The sequence below is a fragment of the Manduca sexta genome, chromosome 17 (genome assembly GCF_014839805.1).
Source record: "Manduca sexta isolate Smith_Timp_Sample1 chromosome 17, JHU_Msex_v1.0, whole genome shotgun sequence".
Taxonomy (NCBI): domain Eukaryota; kingdom Metazoa; phylum Arthropoda; class Insecta; order Lepidoptera; family Sphingidae; genus Manduca; species Manduca sexta.
This window is the reverse complement of record NC_051131.1, coordinates 11,871,359-11,897,039: the sequence shown is the minus strand read 5'-3', so window position 1 is coordinate 11,897,039 and position 25,681 is coordinate 11,871,359. Positions and strand designations below refer to the sequence as shown.

Below are 25,681 nucleotides of genomic sequence, written 5' to 3'. Positions count from 1 at the left end.
AAAGTAAAAGCAAGTAATTGAAGTTGAAGGTATAAGTCCGAGATGAGCCTCAGATCTCAGCAGCAGCCGCAAGTCGCAGGCTGGAAGTAACTAGTGGTTTCTATGAATTTCAATGAAAATAACTCCGAGCAACGCGACATTGTAGGGTGTGACCGATCGCCGCAGCAGTGACGCGGACCGCAAGGCGCGAGCACTATCCATAAAATATCTACTTATAATAAAAGTAGCAAAAAATATAATTCATATTGAATAATACAGAAAATGTTTAAGAGTGAAACAATAGAAATATTTAATACTTCATAGTTTTTTTATTTATTTCAAAAGTCCTCAAATGAAATGTAAATTTGGAATTATTAATTATGCAATCTTTGCATATATATTATAATTCTCTTTATATTTTACCACTGACTTAGGTGGAATAAGTGCACGACAGCAGCGCCTCCTACCATTGGCAACTAGGGTGGGGTGATTTAAATAATGACATACATTTTATGTTTAACTAATTTTTAATAAATAAAGTAATTATATGTTAAAACGAAAATAACCATGTTAAAAAAAATCACTTCTAATTGATAACCTCCTCCTTTTTTGAAGTCGGTTAAAACAATACATTGAATAGGAATAATATTTATTCCATTATTATTATAAACAGAACAACCGCAAACTGTGATAAAAAGCAATAAGTAAGTTTTAGCACAACATGCAAGAAGTTGAAGAGCAAAGTAATACTTAATGTCAAATCATATATTTCAAGCCTACACTACTCATCAAACATCATCTTTTTAACACACTATAAAGCAAATATACACCTAAGTACCTACTGTCATAACTATAAGTAATGGAACACACATTTATTATTTTACTGCCGGTAGAGTAAAATTCAATATAGTTTATAACCAGTTTCGTGAAAACATAAAATCGAGCCGAGCCCAGTAGGATACCAAACAATAGGTGATGGATGGTGTTTTTACTGTTTAGGGGCGGTTGTATAGCTTACCCTCAGGCGAACGGCAAGCTCATCTCGTCATTTAAAGCAATAAAAAAGGACATGGTGTGATTTTGCTTACGCATTGATTTACGCCTCCAATAAAATATTCACTACTTTGATAACTATTCTGTTGTAAACAGAGAAGTTGCAAATTTTTGCCGCGGCGTGCACTGCGATCGCTTTACTATGCCCCCATCGTGCACTTCGCACAGCCATTTCTTGCCGTGTGCAGGCAAATAATCACGAAGACGAGTGTCAATTGCTTATTCGGGTGTATTTGTTCCTCATATTTTCTGGTACATAAGGTTTCGGCATATTATTTTCTATGTTAATATTAAACTTACCCTATTCCAAGCGACATTTTAGGTGTTCAGTAATAGGTGTGTTTGTCATGAAATAAAACACGTTTTCCAAGTAAACACTTTATTACGACAAATATGCATACTCAATCATAACAGTACATGAAAGACAGTAGGTTATCATTCCGAATATAAATCAACATTGTACTAAGATTTCAATTGAATTTAAACAAAATTTGAATGAATTGCTACACACGAAGCATTAGGTCTATAAAAATTTAAATATTCCCTGTAAATACAAGGTATAAGGGTCCATTTACACAAAACAAATTCAGAAAACAAGAAGAAATGTTTAGATAAACCCGTCCTAGATACATATACAATCATTTTGGATATTCAATGAGCTTTACAAGCCTTACTGTGTTTCGTTTCATTGTTAATTTTATCATATTCATGTATATACAATGTAAGTCCGTGAATGATCTAAACATTTATAAATAGGAAATAACAGTTCAGGTATTCTACTAATACAAATTACAGACCCTCACTGGTGCAATTACCTTCATCGATATACAGACACGCGGTAGTGTCAAGCCAAGTTCAAGCTAACAATATATTCGAACTCTTCAACTACTACAACTACAACTAATTCGAACTAGCCAACTCAGGCTTTAGGCTTCAATATAATATTATGCTAAGATATTTTATGTTGTTATAAATTTGCAGGACTGACCATTGAACTTGGCACCCATTTAGATCTAACTTTTGTCGTTGAAGTCAACAACCAAGGTATTATAATATTGAACTTGACTCTCATTTCACATTTATGTTATTGATAGGAAATGTAGAAAATGGCTGTCCTCAGTACACAATTAGTAATGCATAAAAATAGGCGTTTCCAAAAGCAGTGGACAATGCAATATTATGTCTATATAAACACAAAACATAAGGAGATAAGTTATTGATAACATAGAGGATGTCATTTTGAATACATCCGATGTTTTCCAGAAAGCGGGGTAAGAAAAACGCGCTATGCTCGTTAAACTCCGCATACTTTAACTGAATTTTTATCCGCCTATTGGCCAGCATTTACAACACTACTCGAGTTAAGCTATAAGCACACAAACCGCCACGTGACAATAAAAAATACAGTCTTCACAAATATACTAACGACAAAGCAATTGCACCATAAAAACGAGTGTACTCTAGAAACATAAAACACACATCAAGCGATTCACACGTTTGAACTGTTCAGTCTACGCGAACTAAGCGATTCATTAATTATATCATACCATAGACAATGCCTCTGCCAGTACACACAGACGGCCTCTACACACATCAATTTGAACTATTACGATAAGTAGCTTTGGAGCAATACATTTTGAGGTCAAGAAAAGACTTTTTATTTTTAATGAATGCAATGAGTTCATACTTTAATACAAAGGCCTTTATAACATAGATATATATACATTAATTTAGTTCTAACCTGACAGATATGCAAAATTCTTTGTAAGATATGCGCGTAGGCCATAATAGCTACAAGTGTTTTAGATCTCAGAAATTAAAGTAGGGAATTACGTAATGATTTGACATGGTTCTAGAATTGCGAACCTTTTTTTTATCAATGTCTTGACCCCAAAATCTGCCATAAATAGAGAAAATGCGATTGTAGAATCATATTAGTTTGGCCTTGAGGGCATTACGAAGGAACAGGGCATTTAATGCCACTGGATAAAACACTATCTAGACAAAACTACCACTAAACACATGCAGAGAAAATATGTGACCTTTTTACTTGTGATTGTCACAAACATTTGAGACTCGAAAAAAAAACATGTTATTTCGTGTGCAGTTGACTGCTGACAACAAATGGTTTAGTATAAAAGCGCAATTCATTCTGGACGCATGAACGCTACTTTTCTCGACTTGAGCCGAATAAATCGGCGGTACGCAGTTTGCGATCCCGTCATGCGCTCTGTAGCTGTTTATGGAAATTGACCTATAGTGACGAGGACGGAAAGTCACAGGCCTGCATGAATTATATAAAAAAAAAAACTTTCCCATCATGTAACTGTTTGATTTATGACGATTGGTATCACAAATCAAAATTTAGTCAAATACCTAAGTAATAAAAATATTCGTATCGCGTATATTATATTTTTTTCAGATAATGACTTTTTAATATTTTTTTATATATCTAATAAAACCTAATATCTCATTGGGTATTAATAAATATCAATTTTAACATAAAAATAATTCTGTTGACATGGCTCGAACGTCACCGACTCAAATGCGAGTCAAACTAGTACACAAGTCTGCTAAACGAGTCTAATTAGTGTCTACTACTGCATGATAATAAATTCTAAACATTAATTCCTAAACGAAATTCTAATAGAATCGAAATGTACTACATTGTCATTAATTATAACCTCGGAAATATCTACTCAGATATCATACTTCACACCTTTTACATCCTAACATAAATAATACTTTTGACTTTCCTTACGCATTCACTACACACTGGAGTATATCATAAAATATAGCTTAATATTAAACTAGCACTGCTTCCAATTCAATCTACGAACATTGAAGTAAAATGTTGTAAATGAACAACACAGTCGCACACACACAAGCAAACACAAAAACATCGAACACGCACCTGTAATAATTGTACTGCAAAACAATTTTTAAAAAAATCGTGCCTAAAAATATCATAATTTTAAAGAGATCGTTATTTTTTTTGAGTCTTCAACTAATGCCCGCTACAAGCTGCACTCATACCGCATCAGAAGCACACAATAATTGTCTAAACCTATCGTTGAACTACGAGAAGAAAATTAACAGAAAAAATGCAGTTGTTTGAGACATTTACAACTTTAGTGCCACCTTTTAAGAGGTAATATGGCAGTGCACGGTTTCTAAATATAGTGGCATTTGCACGAGAAACCTTCAGAAATAGAATATCACTAAAGCAGACTGATAGTTAATCAACGAAAGATTTAAATTACGCTATTAGAAATCTTTCATTCATACATGTATATTCGTCTCGAGAAACGTCCAAAGCTCGGACTAAACACAAAAAGACTAGGATCTTATATTTTTGAGAAACGAAAGTTATATCCGTTGAATCACAACAAAAATTATTTTTCATTATATATTTTGCTATACAGCCTACACCAATGTCTGAAAGAGCCGTATATTTTGCTAAAACTGAATATTTAAATGCTCACGAATTGAATATCGGTTAATTATGTATTGAGAACTGTTGAGACAGATATTTAATATTATTGGTAAAAATTATAAAAAAAATTCTATATCGGAACTAAACCTTGCATAATGTATTAAGTCAAAAATAAAAAATTAAATCGGCCCTTCCAGTGATTTATGACACTTACCTATGAGAAATACAAACTAAATAAATGTCGATAAAGTAGAATTAAATTCTTAGGTACATGCGTATTTGTTACTGACTGGCTGTTATTCGTCTTATTCCAGTTCGATCGACTCCGGCAAATGTTTCTTGAAATTGCCGCGAGTATATCTTTATGAAGTTGGTGTTCACACTTCTCTTACTAATTGCCATATATCTTTAGATTATTCCGTTTTCGGGCATACAAAAAGTAACCCAATGTTTCAATAAATAAGGACGCGAGTGAATTGAAACTAACTACACTGTTGTCCCTTGTCTGAATATAACGAACTGTAATATATTCTTACTATTCCGCACCATACTATTATAGCCCCCTTCTGAATATGCTAATTCGAAAACAAATATATTAATTACAATATTAATTTTAAATAATAAATTTGTGCCAATAAATATAACATTATTTTTTGTTAAACACGCCTAAAACCATAGATACATCCAATTGATTCGTTTGGTAAAAAAAAACTCAAAGATCTCATTCCACAGTATCGATACAATCGATATTTCGAAATAAACCAAGATTGCCCGTAGATTGAAGTACCTCTAGTGGTCAATGGTAATATTCGCGGCGGTAGTAGTCTCGATAGAAGGGCGGGTACGTTTGGGGGCGGGCACGTGGTCAGTCCATGTGGGGGGGCGACGAGCTAGGGGCGGAGTGGCTTGAGTGCCCGTTGAGACCCGAGGGGCCAGGGACGGGGCTGCTCGAGTGGTTCGAGTGGTTATGTGTGGAGTGGGTAGGTGTCGGCGGCACGGTGGGCGGGATCCACGGCTGCACGGGAGGGGTGGCCGGCCGCGCGTCTTCACCCTCCAGTCCACCACCTTCCAGCGACAATGTGTTCAGCAGCATATCGAACAACGTGTCCTGCAAATAAATAAGCTTGGCCTTCATTATCACGTCATTACAGTATAAGTAAAATGACAATGAGTGATCGAAATAAAGACGTAAGTCACAAAGACAAGTCGCAAACTTAGCATAACGCGGTGTCAAGACGGATGCAGCTAACACATTGTGTGACTGCCCTGCCTACACACCGAATTATCTGTAAGCGACCGTCTTAAAAGCAGAGCATTAAAGAATAATACAGACTTATAAAGACATTCGACAAAGACCATGTATGAAACAAAGGTGACGTGCGTGGGTATAATGCGTTTGTATTTACGTTGTAATCCGAAAAGAGCTCGACCTCGTCATTGTCGCTGACGGAGGAGACGGAGGGCCAGAAGTCGTGCAGCGACACGTTGGACACGGGCGACAGCGCGGCGCGTTCCGGCGTACCCGGCGGCGTCATCGTGAAGCCGGGCAGGTGGCCTGGAAACAGATGTTTTTTATTATTCTATCTTATAATTTCCAGACTCAATTTTGGGTTAACGTAATTTTTTTTTTTTTTTTGTTAGATGATAGTGATAATAAATAGTATTTTTGAGACTTGATATTTGTTTAGATAATATGCAAGTAGTTTGAGCGTGAGAGGTGGTGTGGTGTGGTGGTGTGGTACCGGGCGCGGCGTGGTGTCGCAGCTGTCCGGGCGAGAGCGGCGCGCGCACGGAGCGGCGCGCCCGCGCAGCGCACGCGGCCGGCGCGGCGGGCGCGGCGGGCGGCGCCGGCGCCGAGCACGAGCCCGTGCGCCGCCACACGCGCGCCTCCGGGCCGCACGGGCTGCTGCGGCTGCTCCAGTTGCGCTTCGGACCTGCACACACTACAATTTCTATTTCTCATGTCTTATAGCCCGCTCGATTTAGGACCATAAATATTATAATAAAGTTTTTGGCGCTCTCATGAGTTTTTCGCTTTCAATGAACGATTTAAATTTTAATCTTCGATCTCAACTTGATAATAAACCAATAAATATAATCAAAAAAAAAATTGGGGTCGTTTATTACAATAGCTATAAGAAGTGTGATCAATTAGAAAAAACTAAAAAATAGAATTATCTAACCGTGTTTGGAGTGGTGTGGCGTGAGTCCATTGATGCGCATGAGGTTGAGCAGCAGCATGTCGGTGTGCGCGGCGGTGGAGAGCTGCGGGTCGTCGTCGCGGCGCGGCGCGGCCAGCAGCGCGGCGGGGGGCGGCGGCGCGTCGGTGCCGGCGGGCGTGACTGCGCGTGCGCCGCGCCCGCGCCCCGCCCCCGCCCCCGCCCCTCCGCGCGGCTCGCGTGCCGAGCGTCCAGCTCGCAACAGTCGCGAGAGTGCGTCCACGTTGGCGCCCTCCGAGCACAGTCCGTCCACGTCGTTCTCGCCTGAGAAAAGATAATATACTAAATATTATATTCCCCATTTAAATTGTGGGCACAGAAGATAAACCTATTCACACACACATCCATATCGAGGCCGTGCTTTAACTACAAGCAGATAATTTAATAGTGACAGATGCAGACCCCGAAAACAAAACAAGCACAAGTGAACACAAACGAATTTGTGTATGGATAATTCATCGAAAACGAGCGAGTGCGCAAGCGACAACACTCGCTCACGTTCGCTCGCACTTTTACTTGGACTACACCCACCATAAGGTACGGTACGTGAAATAGAGCCAAATTCATAAAGATGTAAGATAACCAAAGATAGTTTTTTCATATAAGGATGCTGCTACTTACAATGTCATGCAGGTTAGGATGGAGGTGATAGAATGTAGGAAAGCGTTTTATGGTTTTATTATTATTTTACTTTATTCCAATGTGTTTATATAATTGTCAACAAAGTACGAGAAATTAATTCTAAAATAATATCTTCATAAGTTCATATCACTGCATCATTTTATACAGCTAAAATTTATAATCACTAAAACAAGTGTGTCTTTTTAAATGACAAATGAAACAATACACGTCATATTATATTTAAAACAATAAAAAACAAAACACAACGCTATAATACAAGTATATGAGTTTATTGTCGACCGGTGCGGAGTATCGCGTGCGTGTCTGTGTGTAGTGCGTTCCGTCCTCATGCGGGTCGGTGCGCGGGGCGGCGGTAGGGGCGCGTGCGCGAGCGCGGCAGGCGGCGCGGGGGGGGCGCACGCGCGCGCCGCGGGCCGCACCACGAGCACGACTCGCTCTCCGCGCTGCACGACGACGCCTCTGCGGACCGCGCCGCACGTTAGGCACGGGAGGGGAAGGGAGCAGGAACGGGAGCGGGGAAGACAAAAGATGATGCTCACAGGATCATATCAAAGGAAAAAGGGAACGATACTTAACTGCATTACATAAAAAACCATCACGATACTATATCAATATTAATATGTACTTCATCTAAAGAGTGTAAATGATGACATTAAAGGCAGACTAGACGGCCATGATCATATTCAAAAGTTTATAATACAAAGATACGTTCAAATCTGACAAACGACCATGTTTGGAAAAACTCGCGAATTACGTGCATGCATTTCTATAATTAGCGAAATTTTCGTATGTTGTCTACGCAGCGCACGCGAACGGTTCAACCTCACTTCAAAATATTTAAAATCAAATTGAAAATAAAAACGTGCGAACAAGAAATACTAGCAAGGGACGCGGCTATCGCACATTCGCAGCGCGTCTCCTATATTTAAACGTACATTTAAAAAGAAATTTTCGCGCACCACGTATAGCCTCGATTTAGATTTTAAGCACCTCGCATATGTTGAGCAATTCAATATAAAAGCTGTGTGTGAACGTTACGTGCAGCGATATTAACTCACCCGACATGGTTTCATCGTCAACATCATTCTCCTCATTGGAGTTCTCGTCCACATGTACTACTACGCTATTGTCATCAGCAAATGCCTCCAATTCGCTGAACATTAGTTCCTGTGTGGGAAAAACATTACTAATTATAATCAATCACAAATAAGTATTTATTAAACGATTTATTTTTATAATCAGAATATCGCAATTTTAATTAAACATATTTTTACACAACATCGATAGCTGTACTTGCCAGCACTGTGGAAGTAGACAATATTACCGGTAGCACACTAGCAGTTAATGTGTTATCCGTATCGCTATCGCGCAGTACTCACGCCGGTGTCGCTGCTGGACTCGGAGGCGGCGAGCGCGGCGTGCGCGGCGCCGGCGCCGTCCGCGTCGGGCGCGCCGCCCGGCGAGCGGCACGCGCTGGCCGTCTGTGCGCTCGCGCCGCCGCCGCCACCGCCGCCACCGCCGCCACCGCCGCCACCGCTACCGTTCAGCTCGGGCGACGATATCGACGAGCACAGCACCACGTTCGTCGACGATGAACCGGCTTCGGTCACTGGGCTGCTCGCTACCGCTGTTACAGTTAGTAGTATTTTTATTGCAAATTATGGTGTTTCAATCTGTGCTGATATTATCTTACGCGATGTGCAATGCTTTTACAAATAATAAAATTTATGTGTTTTCGATAAATTACTTTTGAAGTGTGTTGCATAATTCACTATTTATATATAAATCTATCCAATGCAAAGAAAGGAAAAACAATATTTATCGATATGATAATTTGAACGAGCGCAGTTATTTATCGGTAATGTTACCGGTCAAGGCGGGTTCCTTGGCGGGCGCGTGCTGCTTGTCGGGGCGCGGCTGCTTGTTGGCGAGCTTGCTGGGCACGCGGCTGGGCGCGTTGGCGGCGCTCAGCAGCGTGTGCAGGCTCACCAGCGCCATGTTGTCCGTGCCCGGCACGTGCAAGGAGTTCGCCGAGCTGGAGATAGAGGACCTCTTGTGTATCTTACATTATTAGTATAAACAAATCCGCATACTTTAAAATAGTTTCAGACTCCGGAATGTAGTCAATATACTGGATATAATTCAAAAGATTTTTTTTTTTCTATAGGGTAAGATCATGAGAAAAAATATGGTTACCGTGAAGTGGATGGTAAGTTGTAGGGTGTCAGTAGCGAGTGCGGGCCGTTCATGCGCCGGTCGGACTGCGCGAAGTCTCCGTACGCGAACGCGCCCTGCTGACTCGACACGTCGTTGTTGCGCGTGTCCTCGAACATGGCCGTGTTTAGAACGTCAGCTGAAACAACATTTTTTTCCATAAGTCCCATAAAGTATACATGATGAAGGATAGGGACGCGACTTCATAAAAGATTTTGTGATACTTAATCGATCCCAATAAATTAAACAACATTTAGATGTGTGAACTAACAGTGGCTTACCTGAAATAGCATTTGGGAGCATCTAAATTCTAAATTATTATCAAGTATAATATTTGCGGGACACGTCACACACCAGAGTTGGGCAGCCTGGGCGTGGGCATGAGGCCCTGCGGCGCGTTGAACTTCCACTGGTTGGTGAAGACGATGGAGTCGCTGAGGCTGATGCCGTCGACGGGGTTGTTGTGCGCGTGCTTGTCGTCGGCGGCGGCCTGAGGCGGGGACGCGCCCGGCGGCAGCGCGCGCGGCGCCGCCAGCGAGTTGCGGGACATCTCCAGGGACAGACGCTGCGGAACACCAGCATATATTTTTGATTATAATAAGAGATATAGTATTGTAAACTACAAAATATTTGTATGTTCGTGGAAACAGAACGTACCATAAAAACGTTACCCATATTTAATGTGATTTTTTACCATGGTTTCACGGAGTTTCAGCCCTTTGTACACATTAAGAAAAAATACTTCTTAATAAAATGGAATTATTTTATGAATTCACCCACTATAAACACAGAAGATCCAGTAACTAAATGCATAGGAATAATAAAACGCTATTAACATACCTCTTTGAGATCATTAATCTGCAACACGTGTTGGTTCTGCATGGTGATCAGCTGGTTGATGTACCACTGCTGGTCGCGGCAGCGCTGGTAGAACGTCGGCGGACGCACTTGGAACCTTTAGTGGGAGATCTATTATACCAACGCAATCTATATTACACTGAATAAAAAATATATTTAATCTGATTTTTGCTTAACAACCTGAAGAAATAGAATAAAAGTTTTGACAATAAGCTAATTTTATAACTTAGCAAGCATACAAAACATGCATAGAATACATAAATGACTATATAAATCCGTTCAGTACTAACATATCGATAACTTCAACCCTTCTCCACGAGAATCACCTTCACTCACCTCAATATAAGCGTATCTGTTTCCGGATTGAGATATCCCTCGCTCGCAAGCAGGTCCAGCCTGAAGAACCTGTTGTAGCCCCAACACTCGCCCACTTCGAAGTCGGAGGCGAACTCGCGCACAATGTTCTTGGTGGGGTCACGTGACACTTGGTGCAGCATCTCCACGCGGTATTCGTACCTGCACAGTCCACGTTTATGTCGTAACCGTAACGCGCAACGTAACGAGCCAGTTACGTTACGCGTTAATGTTACGAGCCAGTTTCGAAAACGCAACAGAGAGTACTAACAGAAAGCGTATGCACATGCACTTGGGAATCTTTATTTATTAGCAAACGGCATTATATCAAATTGATAATTTTGACCTCGTCATGCACTACTCGTTGTTAGTGAGCAGTGTTTGATCCCACAAAGTCGATATAACTACGATACTTTTTCACAGTATTTATATGTACATATTATGTATGTAATATGATAGTTGCCAATCAACTTTACAGTCCTGTGATATTTTTAAACACCTATGCCATTTTCATGAAGTATACTTTGCTCATTTATCGATAAATTTCCCGTTTCTCTAATACAAATAGTCTACACATATCGATATAATTATCTTGATTTTCTGATATGGACGTGCCGTTGTTTCTTCCATAAATAGTATAATAACGCAAATAATACTTTAGTAAAAAATTATTCAAAATTCGACGAGTACCTATCGAAGTCTTAGCCCTTTTTTATCGATAAAAAATAGAGATAATGGCTGTACTTTTTCAAAGTTTTCTATCAAGTTCCGTAAAAAGAATGCCAACTCTAATAGAGCGAAAGATACCAACATTCAGCTATGTATAGCTATGTATGGCTGTGATGATGTAGAAGCTGCTGATTTACAAGTTAGCACATAAAGTCGACGGATTGTGTTAAACAATTTTATAGTTTTATCGCAAAACATCACAAACGCGTCAGCGTACAGCGTACTTGTACTCGTATTATAGTCATACAAGCTATAACACGTTCTATATTTGTTTATTTATTATTTAGTATTACCAGTAGTTGATGCACAGTAACAATAAAAACGAATAATGAAACATGCAACATAATCTAAATTCTATGCTCTTTCTGTAAGCAACCATAGCTTACATTTAAGTATTATTAGACGACACCAAACGATTATAGGAAGAATAGCAAAAGCATCCTTTTAGAATTGAAAAGACACTTCTTTTCTCATCTCAACAATCCTACAACAAAGGTTTTATTGGCAGCAATAAATTTTAAACATATATTTTTTTTATGTTATTTTGTTTGTTTTGCGATGAAACGTAACGCCGGCACGCTAGCACATGATGTTGCGACGCTACATCTAATGAACGAATGCGTTTATCTGTCTGTAACGACCGTTACTTACCTCTTGCCTACCCTTAATTTAGCAGTGCTTGCAATAATGAAATACTATAATATTATTTGAATATTTCATACGGTACATAATGTGTTTATTTTTTAAAATCATAATTTATTAAAATTTGGGGGTAATTCTTCAAGTGCAGGGAATAATAAGTGTGCACTACAATTGTTTCAGTTAAGTGGTATTAAATACATAAAATCTATGTTAATAATAATGTGACAAGGAGAAGTGGGTGTTACCTAAGAATATATTGTTACTGTATTCATGGCCCATAGGTTTATAATGAACATCTTGTGGTACTTGGTATAAAGTTATTCTCATAATAAAAGTGTTTTATGTATGTATTCTCTACGCAATTGTATACTTTAATGTGCTTAAAGACATATTCAAATATAGTGAACAGGTTTAAGTGACCATGCAGCCAATGTAGAATATATTCTTAAGCTCCTTTCATATATTAAAATAAAACCTTTTTCTCGATTATTTCGTGGTTTTCTCTTAATCGTTAAACTCATTCTAAAAATCGATAAAATTGAAAAAGTGTTTCATAAAGTACACATTCGCTTAATCCACCGAAATAACCCAAACCGCACATACTTGGAGGTCTCGGGCAGACCGGCGCTGAGCTCGAGGAACACGGAGAGGTAGTTGCCGCGCACGACGCCGTTGCCGTCGGGGTAGACCTTGAGGCGCCAGCACAGCCCGTGCACGTGCAGCGGCGCGGAGTACACCGGCGCCGCCGCGTGCTGCAGCTGCGTGAAGCTCGTCAGCGGGAACGTGCTGCTGTCGTAGCTCGGCACGATCTCGCTGTGGGCAGGCGTGGCGTGTAGCAGCGGGCAAGGCAGGTAAAGCTTACACGGTACCGTTTGACTAGGGATGCCATCCGTCCGGGATTCCCCAGATTTGTCCTAGTTTAAAGGGCGTCCGGGAACCGTCTTGCAGGGGTTTTTAAAAAGTGTCCAGGTATAATCTGGACACTTATGTTGAAATCATTTTTTTTTAATAAGCAGGCGATAAATTAAAATAAACTAACTAAAAATTAAATAACACGCATGTAATAAAAATTTTAAAAATATAAAGATTTTTTATTTTTATTACAAAAAAAAAATCAAAAGTGTCTGGGGAAAAACCCATATTACGCCCAAATATCCAAGACTAGCTTTTGCCCGCGGCTCCGCCCGCGTTATAAAGTTTTTCGGGCTAAAGTTTTCCGTTATAAAAGTCACGCTATATATTTTCCCGGGAGCCTATGTTCTTCCCAGGGTCTCAAACTGTCTCCATACCAAATTTTATCCTAATACGTTGGGTAGTTTTTGAGTTTAATACGTTCGGGCAGACCGATGCAGCGGGGGACTTTGTTTTATGATATATTTTTGTAGAACTTTTTAAAAGGAACAATCCCGTCATACCTTATTGTTGCATAACTTTAACCGTTTACGCAGCGCACGCAACAGAACCTCTCAAAACTAATAAATTTTCCCCGTTTTTGCAACATGTTTCATTACTGCTCTGCTCCTATTGTTCATAGCGTGACGATATATAACCTATAGCACTCCAGGAACAAAGGGCTATCCAACACAAAAATATTTTTTCAGTTCGAACCGATAGTTCCTGAGATTAGCCATTACTGCTCTGCTCCTATTGGGTATAGCGTGATGATATATAGCCTATAGCACTCCACGAACAAAGGGCTATCCAACGCAAAAAGAATTTTTCAGTTCGGACCGGTAGTTCCTGAGATTAGCGCGTTCAAACAAACAAACTCTTCAGCTTTATATAATAGTATAGATTTATACCGTATTTATCTGGCGTCCGCAATTTAGGTGACGGCAGCCCTACTTTTAAACTTTACTCACCATTCACAACACGTTTGGTTTGTGCAAATAGCTGTGAGGCCACTTGTGATTAAGTTCAGACTAGTCAACCAAATAATACAATAAATGTAAGATATAGTGGTTAAGAAGCTACTAGATACCTTCTAGCCAAGATTATATGTATGAAATTGCAATAAACGTTTATAGTGACGTTAACACTATTATTACATTCGAGAAATGTGTTAATGGCTGGATACACTTGCCTGTGGAAATCTGCCGGTACGGGCGCAGTCACAAAACTCGCCATCGGTTTTTTTCGGACTTGGTGTATCATCTTCGATAAATCACCACTCTTCGCTATCAATTCGGATCTGCAATTGCAACATAAAATTTGTATTAAATTACCAATAATAAAACACTGCATAGATTTTATTGATGATATGAATGAAATCAACGCAAGGATGAAATGGTGAAATCGTACATTAATGGACCATTATTATTTAAAAAATGCTACAACTACCCTAACATAAATAGACAGTTACAGAAGTCCAGTCTACGATTGGCTCACCGTGTGCTGGCATGCAGCTGATGTTCCACCTCCTGCAACAGATGTTCGAGCTGCTCCGTCTCCTGCGTGAGGCTATTCTTCTGACCCATCAGCGTGAGGAGCTTGGCCTTCAGCGCCGAGTCCAGCCGCGATATCATGAGCTCGACGGCGTTCCTTATTTCACGGACGCGTTCGTCTTTCGCCGCACGCACCGACTCCACGTTGCGTTCCTTGAAAAACGGTTACAAAATAAACATAGGTAGATATTGCTCCTCTTACTGGCCGGACTGTGGCCGGTTACCTCATATTCTCTCTATACTTTCTGACACCCTTTAATCCCTAGAAACAACAGATGCGTCGCTCCTCAGGACTAACTTGAGACTGGCCAAAAAGTAGGTATTTCGGTCAGCAAATTAATAATATACATATACGTAAATATATGATAAAATCATTGAGAATTCACACAGAGCTAACAAATTTATTTTTTTTAGTACTCTTAATTTAATCAGTATTATAATATTTAATTTTATTAAATACTAGCTGATCCGGCGAACTTCGTACCGCCTAACAGTCAATGAGTGTCGTGTTACCTTTTAGCTGAACTAATTTAGGCTTTGATGAACGTAATACAATGATACAAAATAATAGAAATATAAAATCAGATAATTGACTCGCGATATTCCGTTGCCTAATTGCATTACGGCTCCGCTGGGAAAGATTAGATCTTCTAGGACGCGACTTTGTTATTAATAGTAATACTGAATATGCACTCGCACAAAACCACATAAAATCACCAAATATAATAACAGTGCCTGAACTTTCGAGACATAGACAATAGCTTATCAAGAAAAATCATAGACAACCTATAAAAAGACATTTACACTTTTGTTAACCTGTAGAATAAATCTTAGGTATTATTCTGAGCTATTTTACATTTTTCTCGATATGTCTATACACTTCTATTCGAGATGGTCCCTCTCTTCTCTACCCTATTCCTTTCCCTCTCTTACCATTTACAGCTAATATGCGTATGGCTTTGTTTTCTAAAAAATTGAATAACGAATAAATAATTTACACAAATTAATGTCTAAAACAAACAAATATAACAGTACCTAAACTTTCGAGACATTTTACACAAAATAAATTTCTGAACGCACACATGAATAGTTGTTACAGTATTTGACAGGATTGGACAACAAATGTTTGACATGTAATAAACAAAAATGAGCATTTATTGAAATGATTAAGTATTATTACACAATCGAGTTTTCATTGTTTTTAAGATGTATTCTGCTATTCGGGGCGGAGACAAATCCAACGAATCAATAACCATGAAAATTGGTTCAGCAGATCTCAAGTTATAAGTGTTGTAACAAACCCGTCTTTATTTTATACTAGCTTTTGCTCGCGGCTCCGCCCGCGTTATAAAGTTTTTCAGGCTAAAGTTTTCCATTATAAAAGTAGTAGTTTCCCGGGAGCCTATGTTCTTCCCAGGGTTTCAAACTGTCTCCATACCAAATTTTATCTTAATACGTTGGGTAGTTTTTGAGTTTAAGACGTTCAGGCAAACGGATGCAGCGGGGGACTTTTGTTTTATAATATATTTTTTAGAACTTTTTAAGAGGAATAATCCCGTCATACATCATTGTTGCATAACTTTAACCGTTTACGCAGCGCACGCAACGGAAGCTCTCAAAACTAATAAATTGTCCCCGTATTTGCAACATGTTTCATTACTGCTCCGCTCCTATTGGTCATAGCGTGATGATATGCAGCCTATAGCACCCCACAAATAAAGGGCTATCCAACACAAAAGGATTTTTTCAGTTCAAACTGGTAGTTCCTAAGATTAGCCATTACTGCTCCGCTCCTATTGGTCATAGCGTGATGATATATAACTGAGAGCACTTCACGAACAAAGGGCTATCCAATGCAAAAATAATTTTTCAGTTTGGACCGGTAGTTCCAGAGATTAGCCATTGCTGCTCCGCTCCTATTGGGTATAGCGTGATGATGTATAGCCTATAGCAATCCACGAATAAAGGGCTATCCAACGCAAAAAGAATTTTTCAGTTTGGACCGATAATTCCTAAGATTAGTAAACAAATATAATGAGAAAGCTTCGAACTGCTAAGCTATCGGGAGTTACACGTGTCATTGTGAGTCAACCATAAAAGATAGACATATGCTGTCGTGGGATATTTTTTACATAATTTTAAGGAGAACATTTCCGTCATATATGATTTCTATGTAGCTTTAACCATTAAGGTTGCACACGCGACGGAAGCTTAAAAAATGGAGTAACTTCTCCCGTTTTCCCAACATTTCCCTTCACTGCTCTGCTCCTATTAATTGTAGCGTGATGAAAAGTATACTATAATCAGCACAGGAGTATGAAAAATAATTGAACCAAGTTTCGTTAAAATCCGTCGAGTAGTTTTTGTTTCTATAACGGCTATACAGACAGACAGACAGACAGACAGACAACAATTTTACCAATTGCATTTTTGGCATCAGTATCGATCCCTAATCACCCCCTCATAGTTATTATTTTGGAAATATATTTCATGAACAGAATTGACCTCTCTACAGATTTATTATAAGTATAGATAGATAGATTATAAGTATAGATATATAGATTGCCTGAAATCAATACTCATTCTATACTTAAGGCGTTGAGTTATCTATCTATACATATTACAAAACATAGTCTCCTTTTCTGTCTGTCTGTATATAATCAATGTTTTCGAAATCTACTGAACGGATTTTTATTAAATTTGGTATGGAGATAATTTAAGAACCTGGGAAGATTATAGGCTACTTTTTACCCCAGGAAACCCCTTCACGCGTGCGAAGCCGAGCAAAAGCTAGTTCATGTACATTAACGGTATCCACGCACCACATCCTGCACCAGACTGATCAGCTCGACCAGCCGCCGCCTGAGCTGCGACACCTCGTCGCGTATCTGCGTGACGTGCTGCTCGTACACCTCCTCGAGCGGCTTGAAGGTGTGTCCGGAGTGCGTGCCGCCCCACAGCGCGCACTGGTGGCAGATGCACCGGCGGCACGTCCAGCAGTACACCGTCAGCTTTTCCTGGTGCGTCGGGCATCTGAAGTTATTGTTTCTTTGGGTTAATGAGTATACTATTTTTATAATTGAATATGATTTAAAATAAACTGCCTCGGTGGCGTAGTTGTATTGCGTGGTACGAACCGTTCTGAGGTCCCGGGTACGAATCCCGGGTAGAACAACGTGATATTAGATTTCTCTGTTTAATATCAGCCTAGGGTGTGGAATCCCCTATGGCATAACGGTAAAAATATGGCGAAAAGTGGATGCCCTAATTTTACATCTCTGCCTACACCTTCGGTACAAAGGCGTGATGTGTGTTTGTTTTATAATTGTATGTACAATCCCTGCAGAAATAACAATGAATATTAGCTATTTACAAATATTTGCATTTTTTTAGGTTCAGTCGTCTGCTTGTACAAAAATATATCTACTTAGTAATATCAATGCCAGTCAATATACAACAGGCTTTAGATATATAAATACCTACTTAACATATTGTAACATATAGATAACTAATGAGGCTTTACGTCAACGTTCTCTATAAGCCTTAACATGGCACTTTTATATAAATGAAGAATTTCCGGCTCCGTTTCCACGTCATAGCTTCAGAAACCGCCCAAGCTAGTCGACATATTACAAAAAATACCTGCATCATAACCCTAATATTTACGCGCTTCTAAATTTAAATGCACTGAAGCCTGAACCCATTTAAAGTTCTAAAAATACCACTCACCGCTAGGCAATTCTTCCAATTTTTCCCGGGAATCTCATATTAAAGGCTCATATAAAAGATGTAATAAATGTAGAAACACTACAGAACTACTCATATATGCTCATGTTGGTATAATTATATTAATAATATTAATTCACACTGTCAGAATCGGGTCCTTCTTCGATAGTAAGTGAATTAAGCGACTGTATTAAATTACAGCATAAGTTTCGCACACACACTGACATTTTTTATCCCCGACGGGGTAGGCAGAGGCGCAACTGGTGCACCCACTTTCCCACGTGTATATTCCGACCCATAATGTGATAGCGTGGTTGTCGCCATATCGGGCACATACTAAAGACTCCGGGCTGATACTGAGCAGAAAAACCAAATATCACTTTGCTCGACCCGGGTATCGAACCCGAGACCCCAGCACTGCGTACCGTAATACAACTACGCCACCGAGGCAGTCGTAAAATAACTTTGTTCAAAAACAAATAAATGTACCATTTAATCCCTGCACTTCGCTTGACCCGGTAATGAACAACGGCATGTTCGTAGATTAAAAAAAAATCAAAAAATTTCAATTACAAACATACATATAAATCGCTATCTCCAAACCCGTTACGATAAAATAAAAAAATAAACTTGATTTACATTAACGTTGCCGACCTTTATTATAAAACGTAATAACGACAAAGAAACGATTAAAACAAAAGATAAGAAAGTCCGATCATGGCAAATATTCTCACGAATTGTGAGCATACATTTAAGAGACGTATCTGTCACGTCTTAGAGTGATTATTACTCAGTATAGAAGGATATTTACGTACACTTGAATCCTGAAGAAAAAAATACATTATAATTGAGACTGAATGAAGCGCGGGGGGCGAATTACCACGCCGGCCCACGACGCGACGCCCAGCATGTGACGCACGCATGCAGGAAGTATGTACAATCAGCAAAGTTCGCGGTCGACCACCCTAAGGGTCAAAATAACTTGGCAAATTTGTTTTACTACGTTTGGGAGGCGGGGTTTGGGATCGATTGCATAGATCGATATCAGTCGTAGGCCTACTGGCTACCTGCAATGACGTTACGTAACACTACCGAACCGCTGCTGAGTGTATAATGGAAAACGAAATTAAAATTGATGCGCGCACGTCTATGCTATGACGATAATTCCTATACTTGTAAGATGCATATCGTCGGCGTAAAGAACGTAATAACAAAAGTTTTATAGTTTGGAGACAATCGCGATTTACAGTGTTTTTATTGTTAATTTTTTTGGCATTATTTTTGATAAATAAGAAACGACATTATGTTAATTATTTTATATCATATTATGTGCCTGATTACCTTCTTTTTAACTGTTAACAAACCAAACTTTATGTTGTATTCAAAAAATAATCATTTTAAAGCAATTTCCGCCATATTTGTCACAACTATATTTTGTTAGTAAATTATGATTAGCTACTTTTTTAAGCCGTTTTTTTAGTTTTCGGTCTCTTTAAACCCATAGTCTATAATTAATTTATTAAATAAATTCAATGACTGCATAATATTATGATTGAATTTTGAATCGTAAAAATTTAAACTATTCAGTTTATTCAATTCGTTCAATAATTCATATTATAATAATAAATCATAGTTAATAGATTTCATTATTTGAATTGTTATTTTATTTTATTTCAAAAACTTAGACGATAACATTTTATTCCAATCTCTGTATTTACAAATATGTATTAACATTAAAGTTAAAATAATTGACCTAAATTTTTTATCAATGTTTGTATTGACACCGGTCTTACGTGGACGCATTTATCGTTAAACTGAGTCGATTGTTATGCTATTGAATTTAGAGGCATTTAAAGATTATAAGTGTAGGCGTTGATTTGAATTCTTATTACAATAATATTTGCAAGGCTAACATTTTATTGCTGCACATGTCCAGTTTGTAAATTTTAGTTACTTTCTTTAGCCAATTATTTAGTTTTCGCTGAGTTAAAACCCAAAGTCTATAATCAACTTACAGTTATTGATTTTTTTTTTACCGATTTAATAGCTGCATATTATGATTGAATTTTGAATTATATAAATTACTTAAACAGTTCAGTTTATTTAATTCGTTAAATCATTCACATAATCATAAATTATTGTTATTCGTTTCATTATTAGAAATTATTATATTTTTTTTCAATTTTTTTTATGCTTTTTTGAACATTTTATTTACTTTTTAAAGGACATGTCTGTTTTGTTGTATGGGCGCTGGTTTTTTGTTTCGAATAAATTCCAACCAACCTCAAACTTATTGAATAATAATGTGCCAAAAATTAGTACTTTGGAGTCATTACAATAATAATTTTAGACCCTTCATTGATAAGAAAAATAAGAAAGAAAGTCATGGCTGAGTAATTCATACAAATAATTTCACGATTCGTCAAAAGATATAACTACCTGTGTTTTTTTACCTAAGTAAGTGTTGTTGTTGTGTTGGAAAAATTTAAAAAATAAGAAAATTTGAAAAAAATGTTATTCGCAGTAAATATTTTCAGAGATAACTAAACAAGATTTTTGATTACTTAACTTTTTCGGGATGCCTTCCAAATGTAATAACGTTTATATTTGCAGAGTTCATTTTAAGTGTAATATTTAAAGTAAATATTTTTTTTTAAATCTCACAATCAAATCTTTCAAATAAAATGATTTATTTCAATAGGCTCGTTTTGTGAACCAGTCGATGAGGCTCATGCACATATCGCTACGATATACTTATAATTATCAAAAGTTAAAATCGAATATAGTAGATAATATATTTGCAACACCAACAAATAATGTAAAATGAAATTTCGTAGAAAGTCCATGTAAATAAAACACATTTTTTTGTTACTTCAGTGATATGATTTAATTGTATTCATTACAAGTTTGATACGCTCAGCAGGCAGGTTGAGTAGAGTGTGCGCTCTGGATCGGTTAGCGATGGAGCTCTCATCCGCATCCTAGTGTATCCATCGAGGGACAGTGGTTCTCTGTAATACAATTAAATTATATATTAATTACTAAAATCTATTATTCTAATAATATTTTAACGTAATGACTACAGTGCCAAAATAATAAAATTTATATGGGAGCAGAACGCCAGTGCGGCCGACACAAAATACGTGGGTCAAGTACGAAATAATCCAAATTAAGTAAAAAAAAAAATCAGCTCTGTTTTCCATAATTGCACACATTTTATTGAGATAAAAATCCCAAATTTGCATTAAATCGGATTGTAATTCTACTTTAATTCAGTGCTACATATTATGTAGTTGTAAAAGAAACAATAATAACAGAAACCTCTGGGTTAAACTGGGTGGAACTTAAACGTCTATAAGCGGATCTTACAAACGCGCCGACATAGTTAATTACTCTAGTAAGAAATCATAATACCACTACTTAAAATCTTTAAACTCGTCTAAATTCAATAAACAATGGACGCCGCTTTCCGATAAAGGCGTCGACGTGGAACCGGGTTAACAAAAACATAAAAAATGTCGTCCTCTAACAAAGACCCTTTTATGTGAAATCTTTACACTTTTAAACTGCACATGTGCAGCAATAAAAATGTTGGCTATGCAATATTACTGTAATAAAAACAAATTATCGCCTATCCATAAATTATTTATACTCGTCTATATTTTTGGCATTAAATAAAAATTATTAATAAAGGAGATAGAATTTCGGGCGTCGTGACTTCTTTAAATTGGAAATTTCCTCCTAATTTCTTAAATATTAATATTTTTAAGTTATCGAAGAACCTCTTTATCCTCTTAATAACAATTGTATTTTTTAAGTGCCAATGAACACTAAAGATTATTTTTCTAGACGTCATGTTATCCAAATCGAATGAGCTATCACTCATATTTTTGGATCTTTATAATACATAAATTGACACCTTTTTGAGCTTATTGACTAGACTAAAAGGCTTACCGGCCTATTATAATTCTCTTTGTACCGGCCTGTCTTAATATATTCCCAACATTAAATTAGAGTTTACTATTAAAAGTCGACGGTAAAAGTTACGCTTAATGCTACTGCTGTTTCAATATCGAAAACTCTGAACTTTTAACTGAGATCAAGAAAAGATAGGTAACATCTATAACTATAGTGAGTATACCCGTCGAAGTAGTTTATTTTTGCATTGAGTACTTTTGAGTTTTCCAATTATAATTCTTTTCAATATTTTGACATTTGATTATACTTAAAGCAACTTAAATAACATACTACATAGATTACTACAAGTATGATTAATAGCACTATGTTAATTTTTTGGCAAAAAAACACACCAATGACTAATATATTTGACCCTACGATAGATAGGATAACTTAAGGATTAATATAAAATATAATAAGTAGCATATTGAAGTCTGTTTTACACAATTAAAGGAATAAGTATTCATCAAAACTCAATAATATTATAATTATATTTAAAAGAGCTTAAAAAGGTGGTCTAAGTTGGCTTTAAATATAATTAATTATAATGACCAATAATTAAAAAAAAGCCATAAACCGCGATTTTCTCAAAACTGCAAAATTTTAATTATTAGTTCTCTGCGCTGACGATATTTTTCCCACGCATATTAACGTCCACTAGTTAATTAAAATTAATATTATATAGTATAGTATGACTGATTTACTTACTGTAATATTTAATTCCCGGAATATATAATCCATGGTGCAGTAGTCACATGAAGGGTCGGCGACTAAGTAATTAAGAGTCCAGTAAACGAACATAAGTCTACGTAGTGGCAAGATATCGGTGTCCGTAAACGAAACAATAATTGTGAGCAAAATACTACTGGTACTCAATAGTTGCGTGCGCGTCGTCAATCAGTAAAATACAACTAAAGTAAACAATAATAGTTATCTGCTGTTCCTTTCGCACATCTCCAAAACTGTCGTAATTGGTGAAATATGAGACAGGGGCGTGTCTAAATATCTCGGGACATTAGACCGGTCAAGCAAAATGTGTTTGGAAGTGTACTAGCACCAACTTGTCCGATTGTACGTTACATACCAGCTCCGCATTACTTCGGCGATATCATAATGGCTATTGTAGGAATAGTTTTCTGGAATCTACTTATCTCCTACCAAGATAAAGGCTTTTAACCGACTTAAAAAAAGGCGGTTCTCAATTCGACGTGATTATATTTTAGTCACTAACTGTAAAAACGGTAACCGGTATATAAATTATGTTAAATATTCTTTGCTTTTAGTGGTTTTGAAGACATTAAATTTTCTTACAAAATTTGTTTAAATATAATTATATCACGAGAACAAGAAAGAGGGGCGTTATAAGTTTAAACTGCATCTGTTTTTTTTATATTATTAGTTAAATACTATTAATAATTATCAATGCAATTTTTGATTTAATTAATACAAATTGTAACAACTCAAATGCATTTATTTAAGCATGTTAGATGTATTGTATTATGAAAACATATTATAAAAGAAAATTGCAATTTCTACTGGAGATTGTCTTTCCATAGTAAAAATATTATACTATTTGTAAATAAATAATGTGTACATTGAAAATAGGTCCTTTAATTAAGTTGAAGCAAATGTTTGTACATTTACTCATTCTATTAATTGATTTATATAAATAAATATGAAATCATTTATCCTGTTGCTTTACACAAACTTTACATGCCATCTCTGTTTGGCTCAACTGTATGTGTCTTTTAGAGTTTATTTTGAGCATGGATGCAACTAAGAGGATTTAACAGAAATAAAAAGTCTTAGTTTAATTTTGGGATTTACATCCTTACCAAAAACTAATCTTTGGTGAGACTAACAAAAGAAATAAAACATATCATGCATCAATATAATATTGATCAAACATCCAAACATAATCATTGTATATAATAGGAGGATTATTTTAAGCAACTATATTTGACCTGTGACCTGCTGTGCTTTTGCAAGTGGGCTGTCTGACTATGAACTTCAATAAAACTAAAGAAATGTATCCCAACACTTGGGCTGTATGCTAACCCTATAAGAAAAATGAAAATTATGTTTTTAGACACTTGAACAGGTCAGTGAATTATGTTATGACCCAAGGCACCATAACTAAGACATCTTTGTTGCCCATATAAAAAAATATAAAGTGATATTCTTTAGTTTATTTTTAATTGTTATTTATTATATGCTGAAAGGCAGCCCTATTATTCTAACTAACCTTAAGTGTTACAAAGTGACCTGAATGTAAGTTAGAATAATCTTCTAAATTACACCTCTTTCAAATAGTTTATAGTGCTCAGTATTTATGAAAGAAATATTTACCCCACACATAAATGTTTGTAAGTATAAAAATAATTATAATATGACCATTATTAGACAAGTATTGTCTGGTCTGACAATTTCAGACCAGAAATGATCTTCAGTTTTCTTCAATACATAAAATTAACCATACAAAAACGGATACGAGGTCAAAGAAATCTCACCTGTCCCTGAAATTCTCACGTTGTGAGGCCGTGTTGGTCTGCTGCATGGTCTCGATTTGCTGCGTCACCTCCTCTACCCAGCGGCAGTTCACCAGCTCGTGCAGGTGGAGAGCCGCCCGGCAGTGAGGGCACTGCGACCTCTGCTCCGTCAGCCATCGTCGGACACACGCGTAGCAACACAGCTTCGAGCAGTGCGGGCATAAGTGTGCGTCCACCAGCTTCTCCATACAGATGAAGCAGCGGAACACTTCCGCCAGTGTCTAAAACCATTATCCCGTTTCAATACCTACTCTTTTATATTGCAAATAACCGTCAACACTAAATGTAGGCCACATCTATGTACCTCCACAATCTGCTCCTCGCCATTTCCGTTTGCTTTGTCTCCTCGCGAGGCCATTATGAACTTTTCTTTTTACTGCTATGGCACCGATGACCTATTCACCATAATTTAGACATTGTTGTAATTCTAAAATAACAATTCGACATGTTTCGCAATGCGAGCGTCAATACACGAAAGCCAGGGAGCCACTTCCGCGTTCGAACTTCAAATATCAAAAGAATCAAAATAAAAACAATAAAACAGTGTTGTCATTCTTAATCTTCAATTACCTCATTATAATTCAACTCCCTGTAGTCTAAAAAATGGAATAATGTATATTATTTATTTCGAAATGTTAATTAGTTATTATCGATTATTTTGCTTGTGTTTAAAATCATTTTCAATTGCGAAATGTCGGGAAAATACCGGTAATCTGATCTATTTTTAGTAAAACGTATCCCTTTCCCGAGGATAGTAATATTCAATTGGTAATACCAGCAAAATTAAAACGTCATGTTTTGAATTATCGATTTGTGTACATAATTGCCATGATAAATATTTTAGATGATGGAAAAAAAAAGATTGTAAATTGATTAAAA

General features: G+C 37.2%; 1 protein-coding gene across 1 annotated transcript; it reads right to left on the bottom strand.

Moving 5' to 3' along the window:
* Positions 1-1,394: 1,394 nt before the first annotated feature.
* Positions 1,395-25,330, bottom strand: LOC115449351. The gene is made up of 17 exons (XM_037439589.1): positions 25,107-25,330; positions 24,764-25,023; positions 17,393-17,603; positions 14,515-14,723; positions 14,210-14,317; positions 12,730-12,939; positions 10,738-10,917; positions 10,384-10,498; positions 9,898-10,108; positions 9,526-9,682; positions 9,198-9,364; positions 8,709-8,956; positions 8,388-8,496; positions 6,652-6,951; positions 6,211-6,402; positions 5,875-6,023; positions 1,395-5,576 (listed from the first exon to the last, which is right to left on the bottom strand). The coding sequence occupies exons 1-17, from the start codon at positions 25,158-25,160 to the stop codon at positions 5,334-5,336; spliced, it is 3,123 nt and encodes a 1,040-aa protein (XP_037295486.1). The 5' UTR covers positions 25,161-25,330; the 3' UTR covers positions 1,395-5,333.
* Positions 25,331-25,681: the final 351 nt, after the last annotated feature.

Excerpts from the sequence above, each read along its gene's own strand:
- LOC115449351 (XM_037439589.1), bottom strand. The coding sequence starts at position 25,160 with ATGGCCTCGCGAGGAGACAAAGCAAACGGAAATGGCGAGGAGCAGATT. Across the intron at positions 8,957-9,197 it reads CAAGGAACCCGCCTTGACCG|CGGTAGCGAGCAGCCCAGTG; the intron begins GTAACATTACCG and ends TAACTGTAACAG. Across the intron at positions 5,577-5,874 it reads AGCTCTTTTCGGATTACAAC|GACACGTTGTTCGATATGCT; the intron begins GTAAATACAAAC and ends ATTTATTTGCAG.